The following is a 13,321-nucleotide window of genomic DNA, read 5'->3' as shown; positions in this document are numbered from 1 at the left end:
CAGGAAAAATAACAGATTTGAATCAGTTATGCAAACCTTAGATTTGAGTCACTTCAAACTGCCAATGTGAACAAGGCTTTAGAGACTTAACCCAGAAAGACTCACAGCTGTAATCGCTCCCAATGTCATTCTAACATGTATTGTCGCAGGGGTGTGACTACTTTATGTAAATTAGATTTCTTTATCTAATTTTTAAATAAAATTGCCAAAAAATCTATAAACATGTTTTCACTTTGTCATTATGGGGTAATGTGTGTAGATGGGTTAGAAAAAAACTAAATGTAATCAATTTTGAATTCAGGCTGTAACAACAAAATGTACAATAAGTCAACGGGTATGAATACTTTCTTAAGGCACTGAATGTTTAGTAGGAGAAAAACTGTAGCCAAGACCTCAAAAATAAAGGTAATAATGTATTATGTTGAGCGGCTTCGTTCTGGCTTAGTAGGCTTACTTGCGAGGCCATTGTAGTAGAAGCAGAGAAGCAACCTCACAGCAAAAATGTAGGGAAGTTTCGGCCTCTTGTGGCCAAACTGGTATTGCACCCTACACTGTTGAATACATGTTATGAATAGTCATATACGGTATATTACACTAGATATGTATGAAAGCTATGTTAGCTGCTAACCTCCATCACCCACCACTCTCTTTGCAGGAGAGGAGTGTTCATCCAGGCCGAGGTGGCTGATTTTGAGCAGCTGTTGTGGAGGCTGGGCCAGGCAGGTGGGGTGATGCAGGCCAGCCCACCCATGCCCCAGTACCGCTCCCCTCAAGGACACGACTTACACACACGCTTCATCCACCACTGCCTGGACAACGGCCTTCGCTACCTGCTCTACACCTACCTGGAGCACAACAGGTGAGAAAAGGGACAACCAATACTATTCGCTAGGAGGAGGCTATGACTGAATCTCAAACCGAACACTTGGCCCCTGAGCACTTTCTCTCGAGTGGCCACTTGCTGATGTGTTCAGTGTTTCCAAAAATGTTTCAGTGAGAATTGCTACGATAGCCTGGCTGACCCGAGTCACTCGACTCACAGTGAAGGAGAGCTGTGACACGCTGGTCTGGATAGGAGGTCATTGTAAATGCAGTAATTGCGCAGTCGGTGGTGACAACAATTTTTCCAGTGAGAATCACTATTGGCTCCTTAATTTGTCGCTAGATGACGTTTTGCCATTGCCGCGACAATGTCACAGCACCAACTCGCCTTGCTGCGGCACAGGTGCGGGCGTCAGTTTAGTATGGCAGTCCCCATACCCTAGCTCAAGACCAACAATTTAAAGTAGGCCATTTTTTTGTCGAAACTAAAATCATTCCAATTCTCAATTTAACATGCAACGACTGTTTAGAGTATTTCTTGGCTGGCTAGGACCATGGAGAACATTGCTCGGCCTGGGCTCCTTTTCTCTCACTTTTAGAAAGCAGAGAGTGGGCCAGTTTGTTTTGCCGGTCAGCTGTTTAGGCAGTGCGCCGATTGCTTTGAATATGATGTCGGCAGTGTTGTTATCTGATAGCCAGGGGTTAGTTGAATTGGGAGGTGGGGGAGACCTATTTGGTGACCATTTGAAACCAAAAGCTATTTTATTGATATTAAAATATAGTTTGTAATAGCTGTACTTGATATTTTCATTCATTCACCCAGTAAGTTAGTGCAATTTTGGTTTCATGTATTGGTATGAAAATAAGCACAACTGAACAACTTGCTATTTACAGCATTTCCCAAAAATATACATGTCCTGTTTTTGGCTTCAAAGACAACAATTGTAGGTTATAACATAAACTCAGCAAAAAAAAAGAAACGTCCTCTCATTGTCAACTTCGTTTATTTTCAGCAAACTTAGCAGGTGTAAATATTTGTTTGAACATAAGATTCAACAACTGAGACATAAACTGAACAAGTTCCACAGAACTGGAATAATATGTTCCTGAACAAAGGGGGGAGTCTAAATCAAAAGTAACAGTCAGTATCTGTTGTGGCCACCAGCTGCATTAAGTACTGCAGTGAATCTCTTCCTCATGGACTGCACCAGATTTGCCAGTTATTGCTGTGAGATGTTACCCCACTCTTCCACCAAGGTACCTGCAAGTTCCTGGACATTTCTCGGGGGGAATGGCCCTATCCCTCACCCTCCGATCCAACAGGTCCCAGACGTGCTCGACGGGGATTGAGATCCGGGCGCTTCGCTGGCCATGGCAGAACACTGACATTCCTGTCTTGCAGGAAATCACGCACAGAACAAGCAGTACGGCTGGTGGCATTGTCATGCTGGAGGGTCATGTCAGGATGAGCCTGCAGGAAGGGTACCACATGAGGGAGGAGGATGTCTTCCCTGTAACGCACAGCGCTGAGATTGCCTGTAATGACAACAAGCTCAGTCCGATGATGCTGTGACACACCGCTCCAGACCATGACGTACCCTACACCTCCAAATAGATACCACTCCGGAGTACAGGCCTTAGTGTAACGCTCATTCCTTCAAATATAAACGCAAATCCGACCATCAATAGAAAGGCCTCTTTAGTGTCCTAAGTTTTTAATTGCCAACCGTCTGTAAGCTGTTAGTGTCTTAACGACCGTTCCACAGGTGCATTAATTGTGTATGGTTCATTGAACACGCATGTGTTTAAACCCTTTACAATGAAGATCTGTGAAGTTATTTGGATTTTTATGAATTATCTTTGAATGACAGGGTCCTGAAAAAGGGATGTTTTCTTTTTTTTGCTGAGTTTATGTGCATTGTAGCAGTGACTGAAAGATAATTGAGATAATGCAAATCATTAATGATTACTTAGTTGGGAAAGAAAAAAAATACTTATTGCTGTAGGACTACTTCATCATCACACTGCCTGCATCCCTAATCCCTACCTCTAGCCTACTAGCCCAAAGACAGGCAGATGGCGAAATTGAGTCGTTTCATCTTACTGTACAAAGGCAGTGTATGCAGCTGGCTATACACTCGTAGGGTACAACATCGGGAATTAGCATTAGCCATTCTAGCATGGTGGTGGAAAATAGGGAAATATTTTCCCCGTTTTTTTTTTTCTTCACCGCCATGCTATTAAATTGTGTTAAGGAGAGAATGTTTTCAGTACAAACCGGTACATGGGGGATACGAGTGTATAGCCAGCTGCATACACTGCTTTTGGAGGGTAAGATGAAATGTGGGTAGATGCTCAATTCGCCCGCCTCATTCTCACAAATGTATCCCGCTGAAAAACTATCCCGGAGTTTTTCATTCAACATGTGGCATTGAGAAATAGGTGCTACAATACCTTTTAAGAAATACTGCACCTTCAAGAACAAAACTCCTTAGCTAGATGTAAACTTGTGCGACTAAAGCCGGGCGTGCACTGCACGATTTTGGCACCAATTTAGCTGTCCCAGACATGTTTTTTGAGATCGGAGACAAACTCCCCATGTCGTTGCCTACTCAACGCTCGGCCGTCATCAACGCTTGTTTAATAAGAGCAGGTCAGAGACAAAATCTGAGGGCTACCGATCCCGTCGTTGTCAGCACGATGCTCTTGTAGAGTGAGATGCAACGTGTGACAAGTTTTGAGTACGGTGATCAGAAATAGCCAGTGAACTCGCCAGTAAGATGATGACTTTGCATCACCCAGAATGTGTAGACTGTCAAGCAGGAGCGATGACTACTACTAGTATGCGTTTATACTTTTAGATGCCAAATTGTAAAATTGTTACAGCTCTGAAGTTCACAAGCATTGTTATTACATTAAAATTGTATTGGCTAGATATTTCAACTCTGTATGGCAAGCGTGAATGACTGAAAATGTTTGAGGCAGCTTTGAGCCACAGCTTGTTCTAGCTACGTTAACAATCTATTCATGTTGTCACATCATTGTTTTCGCGAGACAGCGTGGTATCGAGCATCCTCATGATGCAAAAACGTTTAAATAATTACAGATTTCTCGATGATTCATTCAGACTATTTTGAGGGCGGTAGGAACCCCAGCGGTTTGAGCATTGGGCCAGTAACCAAAAGGTCTCTGGTTCAAATTCCCAAGCCAACAAGGTGAAAAATCTGTATTGTGCCCTTGAGCAAGGCACTTCACCCTAATTTGCTCCAGGGGTACCGTACTACTTTGGCTCACCCTGAAAAAACAATTTGCTCTGGTGTGTGTGACAATAAAACAAATATATTTTTCTTTTGTAGTGGCTTTGTTGTTGCTAGGTAACACGCTAAGATTCGTGGTTAGAACTTGCTGCCTCGGGAGCCGAGTTGGCACAGGCTGCCCACTTGGTCGAGAGGCTGCTGAAAGACACAGTGGAGCCCTCGATCACTCGTCAACTAACCGTTGAGATTGACTTGTGTTCGGTTTGAGATTCACCTAATGTATTGTATTACTTGTATTAGGAGCTTACTGATCTTGGTTTTGAAAGTATTTTCAATTGTCAAACAAACAATCTCCAATGGAAGCTATTTGTGGCTCAGATGACACTGCATTTGTGAAATATACTGTATGTTTTTATAGCTCGTGCTCCATCTTTGTTTTCTTTCTTTGTATCAGGTTGACACCCAGGAATTGCCCTGCTCTAGCTGATAATGGTCTATATGAAAGTCACCCGTGGTTTGAAATGCTGGTGAAAATGCAAGAGATTACCAGAGACCTCTCAGGTATGGCAGTTTTAGTGATGTGGTGATGGGTTCTGATTTCTTAACCTTTCAAATCATGAAATATACTTATTAATTTCACTGAGGGAGAGAGGATAATGTATAACGTTTACATTATGTCAGGATATGTTATTGTTAGCCATCGGGGATCCTATGGGAGGAGAAGAGACAGTCTGGTACCAGTCACCATGACAGCCATGAGTTGGGGAGGAGTGAGGAATTTGGGCAGAGGTCAGGTTAGATGAAGTGAGGAAGAATATATATATATATATATCACTAATCTTCTGGATAGCAATAGAGGTGTATTGGCTGTTCAGATGTGTAAGAAGGGGCTCAGCATAGGAGAAAGGGTTAAATGTCAGTGTTTGTGTGAATATGTTTTATGTCTTATGCAGATGTAGGACCCAGTGGGTGAATAAACTTGGTTTGAGCTTGATTAAGCATCCGTGAGTTTTTTAGTCTGTTTATTTTTAACCTAGTAGTGGTATGTCATGTTTTATTGTTGGTTAAGGTTGATTTATAGTCCGTCTTACGAAATGTCTCTAGACCATTAGAATGCGACAATTGTCATTGGCCAAAACTACATTGAATTTATACTCATGCCGGCTGTCTGTAGACTGTCGATGCGACTGTCATTTTCCTTGTTGCATAGGCATGAAATATTTTAGACTTTGAACCTGTCGTTGGGACCATTGTTAGGATAACCTGATTTTGACAGCATCAAGAAGTTCTACATTTCTGTTCAAATAAAAGTTGTCTACAGTCTAAACATTGTCAGATATGTTCGGGTCATCATTTGAACTGTCTAGCAAGCTAACAACGAACTCAAACACTGTTGGAAAATTGCTTTCGGTTTCCTGGCTTGCTAGATTAGCATATCGTAAATATTTTGTTTAACTGATGGGTTTATTGGTATAGAGCAGGTGTGCTATTTGGAACACCAGGCTGCTGATGTCATGCAGTCCTATTTGTTTTTGACATGTAGTTTGACGAGTCATTAATAACCATTAAATAATGGTATGTCTCTGTCCTGTATAGATCCAGAACGCGTGTTCCAGGCCAGTCTGACCAGTGCCCAGGTCCTCATCCCAGGCAGCCAGGCCATGGTTAGCAGCATGCTCCTGGAAGGACACAGTCTCCTGGCCCTTGCTACCATCATGTTTGCCCCGGGTGGCATTGACCAGGTCTGGACCTTTTCTCTCCTTAAAAGCCTTATATATGGTAACTGCGTGATGCTATGTGATAACTGCACGAGGGTATCTCACCTTATAATTCTTCCTTCAGCGATTTCCTAGGCAGGAAACAGGAATTTCATGCATAAGTTTGTTTTATTTCCCACAGTGGACATTTTTGGAATGCGGTGATCAGGCTGGTTCCACCAGGCTATTTGCCAAAAGGTGAACAGCTCCATCAGTGCAAGACACACCTAATCTATTGACTCATACAGTATAGTAAAATGATCACAACAAAACAACCAACTTTCAATGCTCATATTTTTATTGGGTATGCCCATTGACTAGATATGACGTGTGTAAGGTGACACCATTCATTCCTATGTGAAGACTCAACAGTGCATTGAAATCAAATTAAGTCGGTTAAAGGTGCAATATGCAGAAATCACTCCGCTATTTACTGATTGCAAAAATTCTAATAGTTTGCCTAATTTCAGTTTGTGGCAAAAGTAGAGAATCATTGTATCTTCTAAATCGCTGTGCTATATCTTTTCAATAACCAAATATATTGTATTTTTAGCTGTTTGAAGCTAGTGTACAAAACCGAAAGTAAAAAACAAAAACATAAGCATGGGAAGCATAGAAATGGTGCACATAAGAACAGATCTATTGCTTATTAGACTTTCTTTCAATGCGAATGACAGATCTATAATTCCCATTTCTATGTGAATTTGGTCAGGTCAGCCTTAAAGTTACATATTGCAGCTTTTAAGATGGCGTCTCATGGAGACATAACATGCACAATTTGAGGTACTCCAGGTAGTGATGTTTCAGGCTAGCTTAGTGCTGCCCCCTTTCATTGAATAACTCAAGTAGAAGGCCTACCGGGGTACTGCAGGCTGTTATTATATAGTAACTAAATTATCCTTATACAGTTTTTGCCAAATATTTTGGCACCCTTGCACTTTTGTTAAATAATTTCCTATTTGTTTCAAAATAAGTTAAAATGAAATATTAAATATCCATCCACACGTCTTGTTATTGGATTTTCTACATTGCAGAACTATTTTCTACATTTGCATGTCACGAAAATCAATTTTTCAAAACATTGATTCAAGAGTGATTTTTGTTTTGTTTTATTGTGATAACACACCCAGTGGTCAGACTTACCAAGAATAGTTTATCAAAATACATATAGTTATTTCATGGATTTATTTACAAAAAACACTATTCACACGTATGACAGATGCACATTTTGCATAGATTTACAGATAAAATGTCACTTAAAATCAAAATTACACAAGATCTAAAAGAAATCCCCTGGACAGGTCTGGCTATTAGTCCTAAGAACCAGTGTGTGGAATAATGTAAATGTACCTCCTTTGAAGGCTGAGAAAAAATACTTAGCGCATGGTAAACCAGTCATTTTGAGAAAATGGCAGATAAAGATAGGTGAATGCAATTAACATTTATTTTCCATAAATATGTCTGCTTTTGTAACATGAATTCATCTCTTATGTTATTTCTAAATTGACAGTTAATACACGTTTTACAAATACACTAGCACATCTAATACACTGGTTTTAAGTAATAGAGAATGTCTTTTAAATACTGGTTTGTTTGGTAAATATGCATAGTGTTGGGCAAATGCGCATAGCACCTTGCTCAATTTGTCATTTAAAAGGCTGGTGAAATGTAAGGCCCTCTTTAAGTTGTTGCTGGTGCCTGTTGACTTTTTTGACTGCCTTAGGACCTGCACTACGCTTGACACACACTGTTGAAGCAGCATCAGCTCTCACAATACGCATCTCATCATCCTCCCTGATCGCATCCAGTGTCACCAAAGTGCTGTCAAGCCACAATCTGTCCATCACCTTTGATATAATAGTGGTACCCTTGTTGAATGTGGTTACTGCCATACTATGGCTGCTGCATCAATGCGGCTTTTGCCCACAAGGGGGCATCTCGACCATATTACGGAGTTTATGCATTCTGGGTTCCTCCATGTTGCATTCTTTTGAGGAGGTTGTCATTTGACATCCTATGGTATACAGGCACCATTTTCCGTGCAACCTCTCGATTACAAAATGCCTGGCCTGGATGGTTTTTGTGACTGGGTGGATGCTAACCATTTTCTAGGGCTCGCTGGTACCAGCACCAAGATGACGACCATCTGCCGTGATTAGGGGTTTCGTCTGTTGACATGGAATGGAGAAGACCAGCCCAGATGGTAGTCTTCATGCTCTCTACATCACCCTTGATGTCAAGAATTGCACTCCTGTAATAGTTTTGTAGACTCTTACATTTTAGTGAAGTAAGTTTCCCTACACCTCTGCCCCCAAGGTGTATTTCTGCACTAAGTTTACATAGAGACAGTGGCTTGAGAAATATTCACCCCCCTTGGCATTTTTCCTGTTTTGTTGCCTTACAAACTGAAATTAAAATACATTTTTGGGGGGTTTGTATCATTTGATTTACACAACATGCCTACCGCTTTGAAGATGCAAAATATTTTTGGGTGAAACAAACAAGAAATGAGACAAAAAAATGGAAATCTGGAGCATTCACCCCCCAAAGTCAATACTTTGTAGAGCCACCTTTTGCAGCAATTACAGCTGCAAGTCTTTTGGGGTATGTCTCTACAAGCTTGGCACATCTAGCCACTGGGATTTTTGCCCATTCTTCAAGGCAAAGCTGCTCCAGCTCCTTCAAGTTGGATGGGTTCCGGCGGTGTACAGCAATCTTTAAGTCATACCACAGACTCTCAATTGGATTGAGGTCTTAGCTTTGACTAAGCCATTCCAAGACATTTAAATGTTTCCCCTTAAACCACTCGAGTGTTGCTTTAGCAGTATGCTTAGGGTCATTGTCCTGCTGGAAGGTGAACCTTCGTCCCAGACTCAAATCTCTGGAAGACTGAAACCGATTTCCCTCAAGAATTTCCCTGTATTTAGCGCCATCCACCATTCCTTCAATTCTGACCAGTTTCCCAGTCCCTGCCGATGGAAAAACACCCCTACAGCATGATGCTGCCACCACCATGCTTCACTGTGGGGATGGTGTCCCCCGGGGTGATGAGAGGTGTTGGGTTTGCGCCAGACATAGCATTTTCCTTGATGGCCAAAAAGATAATTTCTACTCTCATTTGACCAGAGTACCTTCTTCCATATGGTTGGGTAGTCTCCCACATGCTTTTTGGCAAACACCAAACGTGTTTGCTTATTTTTTTCTTTAAGCAATGTCTTTTGTCTGGCCACTCTTCCATAAAGCCCAGCTCTGTGGAGTGTACGGCTTAAAGTGTTCCAATGGACAGATACTCTAAACTCCGCTGTGGATGACTCCTTCAGGGTTATCTTTGGTCTCTTTGTTGCCTCTCTGATTAATGCCCTCCGTGCCTGGTCCGTAAGTTTTAGTAGGTTTGTTGTGTTGCCATATTCTTTCAATTTTTTCATAATGGATTTAATGGTGCGCCGTTGCATTACAATCTGTAATTTAAATGTATTTTTATTTGGATTTCAAGTAATGGACATACACAAAATAGTTCAAATTGGTGAAGTGAAATGAAAAAAAACTGAAAAGTTGTGAGGGCATTTGTATTCACCCTCTTTGCTATGAAGTCCCTAAATAAGATTTGGTGCAACCAACTACCTTCAAAAGTCACATAATTGGTTAAATAAAGTCCACCTGTGTGCAATCTAAGTGTCACATGATCTGTCACATGATCTCAGTATATAAACACCTGTTCTGAATGGCCCCAGAGTCTGCAACACCACTAAGCAAGGGGCACCACCAAGCAAGCGGCACCATGAAGACCAAGGAGCTCTCCTTCCCGTAGTTGGAAGTGAATCCTCTCTTGTGCCAAGTGCCATCAAACGATAGATAAATGTCTATGACAGCATTGTCATCCTCCCTCAGCTACTCTGCTACGTCTGGATCTACAGTATATCTGTATGTATATCTGTATGCTCTACTAATCTGGTTTGCAGCACTCTCCAAAGATTACATCCCTCTCTGAATCTCTCTAAAGTGGAAAAAAATAATTGCTTATTACGGTATCTATCGTAACTGCAGGAGTAAATATCAGCATGCATTTACCCTATGTTAATATCAGCATCTCAGCATGTATTTCTGTAGGTAAATGTAATATCTCAGTAATCATACAGTAATCTACTCTGTGTGTATGTGACAGTATGTATGTGACAATCTCATTTTTTAACCGAGTTATATACTGCTGCTGGCAGTGAGAGAGTAGCCAGTATGACATGATTTTTGCAGCCCAATATTAATATTGATAATTCAGCAATGCAAGGCCACCCTTATGTTTGAGTCTCTGTAAAAAGGTATTGCGTAATAGAGGGGTCCTTCTATTACAATATGATTCATCCTTAACCTGTCTAGGACTGGGGTGCCGCTAGCGGCACTCCTCCCACATCCCACTGAAAAGGCAGAGCGCGAAATTCAAAAAAAGTTTTTTTTTTTAATATTTAACTTTCAGACATTAACAAGTCCAATACAGCTAATGAAAGACACAGATCGTGTGAATCCAGCCAACATGTCCGATTTTTAAAATGTTTTACAGGGAAGACACAATATGTAAATATGTAAATCTATTAGCTAAACACCTTAGCATAAGACACCATCTTTTCTTTGTCCACCAACACCAGTAGCTATCACCAATTCGGCTAAACTAAGATATTGATAGCCACTAACCAAGAAAAAACCTCATCAGATGACAGTCTGATAATATATTTATGGTATAGGATAGGTTTTGTTAGAAAAATTTGCATATTTCAGGTAGATATCATAGTTTACAATTGCACCCACCGTCACAAATGGACTAGAATAAATACATAGAGCAACGTGTATTACCTAATTACTAATCATCAAACATTTTGTAAAAATACACAGCATACACTAATCGAAAGACACAGATCCTGTGAATACAGACAATATTTCAGATTTTCTAAGTGTCTTACAGCGAAAACACAATAAATCGTTATATTAGCATACCACATGTGCAAACATTACCAGAGCATTGATTCTAGCCAAAGAGAGCGATAACGTAAACATCGCCAAAATATATTAATTTTTCACTAACCTTCTCAGAATTCTTCAGATGACATTCCTGTAACATCATATTACAACATACATATACAGTTTGTTCGAAAATGTGCATATTTAGCCACCAAAATCATGGTTAGACAATGACAAAAGTTGCCCAGCTGGTCAGACAATGTCGTGTGCCATATTAGACAGTGATCTAGTCGTATACATAAATACTCATAAACGTGACTAAAAAATATAGGGTGGACAGCGATTGATAGACAATTTAATTCTTAATACAATCGCTGATTTACATTTTTTAAATTATCCTTACTTTTCAATACAGTTTGCGCCAAGCGAAGCTACGTCTAACAAAATGGCGTCATAAGCGATTAACATTTTTCGACAGAAACACGATTTATCATAATAAATTGTTCCTACTTTGAGCTGTTCTTCCATCAGAATCTTGGGCAAAGAATCCTTTCTTGGGTCTAATCGTCTTTTGGTCGAAAGCTGTCCTCTTGCCATGTGGAAATGCCCATTGCGTTCGGCATGAACTGGAAACCTGCCCAGAGATTCACAGTGTCTCAGAAATAAATGTCCCAAAATCGCACTAAACGGATATAAATTGCTATAAAACGGTTTAAATTAACTACCTTATGATGTTTTTAACTCCTATAACGAGTAAAAACATGACCGGAGAAATATTACTGGCTACACTAATGCTTGGAAAAAGAGCAGGTCGGTGTCCACCGCGCGTCCGGCGCAGCTGGAAAAGAGTTCCTACCTACACGTTTTTTTGTTTTATAGTGGCTGTGATTGCGCAATCGACACCATTCAAAGCGTCATCACGTAAAGGCATCCAGGGGAAGACGTAAGCAGTGTCTGTATCCTCATAGCATTCACAGTGGCCTTTAAACTGACTCCAGATCAGGGGCCAAAATGTGTGAAATCTGACTCCATGTCAGGGAAATTGCTGTAGACTGAGTTCTGTTCCACTCAGAGACAAAATTTCAACGGCTATAGAAACTAGAGACTGTTTTCTATCCAATAATAATAATAATATGCATATTGTACGAGCAAGAATTTAGTAGGAAGCCGTTTAAAACTTACACGATTTCCAGAAATAGTGACAACAGCACCCCCTAGCCTAAAGAGGTTTTAAGAGTCGATTGACACTCACATGCCTCAATCAAATTAACATAATACAAAAATCCCCATCAAAATCTGTCTGTTTAAACTAGAGAAATCTTTTTTTATATATATATATATGGGCAGTGTGTCAATCCACCTCATCCGCCTATGTCGGCCTTCCGCAAGCAGTGGAAAGTGGCAGAGCTACAGCGCCGTTTGTCAGACCAGGAGACATCCTGAAAACGTCTGAACGGTTTGGCCTACAAAATATGAGCACAAACTAATAAACAAACTGATATGAAAGATGAGTCTCACGAACACGATGGTGTTCTCCGTTTTGCTCTACGACCCCGATCAGTGTAACGGGACTTGTCTGAAGGTAACCCGGTACCGTTTTTTTGTTTTCATGTATGGAATTAGGGGTTAAAAAAAAGGGGTTAAATGTGTCCAAAAATATATAGATGTTCCTGAGCTTTCTTATATTGCTGTCACGATCGTGTGGGGGATTGACGGACCAAAATGCAGCTTTTGGAAAATAAGCCATCTTCTTTTATTATAACACGAAGATGAACACGACACAAAACACTTTAACAAAACAACAAAACGACCGTGAAGCTACAAACGTTGTGCACAAACATACAGGCTACTAACGTTCTTACATAGACAATTACCCACAACCAATGAGAGCCTATGGCTACCCTAAATAAGGCTCCCAATCAGAGACAACCGAAATCAGCTGTCTCTAATTGGGAACTCATTCAGGTAACCATAGACTCTCCTAGACAACTAAACATACATAGACAACACTAGAAACATGTACTCCACACAAACCCATATACTATACAACAACCCCTTTACCATAAACACCCAAAACCAACAAAACAAAAACATTCCCCATGTCACACCCTGACCTAACTAAAATAATAAAGAAAACAAAGAATACTAAGGCCAGGGCGTGACAATTGCCTAGATATAGGATAGACACTTCAAAACCGTATTCCTTATTATTTAATGTGTTATTCAATGCGTTTCTATGGGCTATAGTAGTGATGGTCAAATTCAATATTTTATTTTAAAAAATGGGTCCTAAACTTCAAAATCAAATAGCTAAATGATTCATGGTATGACCATTCTTAACAAACACCATATGTTATCTTAGTAGACCATTTGAAGACAGGCGATGGCCTGTTAAATGCATTATTAATCTCTGAATGACCACTTGATATACAATCAGATTGAGTGCAGATTTGTGAAATTAATCGAGATGCAGTAGTTTGACACAGTTGACGGGCTTAAAGTTTGTTTGCTTGTTAACCAAATGACGGATCTTCAGAA

At 40.4% G+C, this 13,321-nt stretch overlaps 1 protein-coding gene across 3 annotated transcripts in view; it reads left to right on the top strand.

Annotated features, from left to right (window-relative positions):
• spg11 (SPG11 vesicle trafficking associated, spatacsin) overlaps positions 1-13,321 on the top strand; it is an 86,472-nt gene that overhangs the window by 26,803 nt on the left and 46,348 nt on the right. For all 3 annotated transcript variants that reach the window (XM_055934819.1, XM_055934818.1, XM_055934820.1), the window contains exons 16-18: positions 656-859; positions 4,534-4,640; positions 5,676-5,821. In XM_055934819.1, coding sequence (XP_055790794.1) covers positions 656-859; positions 4,534-4,640; positions 5,676-5,821 — 457 coding nt within the window. The remainder of the gene's footprint in view (positions 1-655; positions 860-4,533; positions 4,641-5,675; positions 5,822-13,321) is intronic.

Source organism: Salvelinus fontinalis, chromosome 9 (assembly GCF_029448725.1).
Source record: "Salvelinus fontinalis isolate EN_2023a chromosome 9, ASM2944872v1, whole genome shotgun sequence".
In the NCBI taxonomy this organism is placed as follows: domain Eukaryota; kingdom Metazoa; phylum Chordata; class Actinopteri; order Salmoniformes; family Salmonidae; genus Salvelinus; species Salvelinus fontinalis.
The sequence above is the reverse complement of the archived record's forward strand: the minus strand, read 5'-3'. Positions and strand labels throughout refer to the sequence as shown.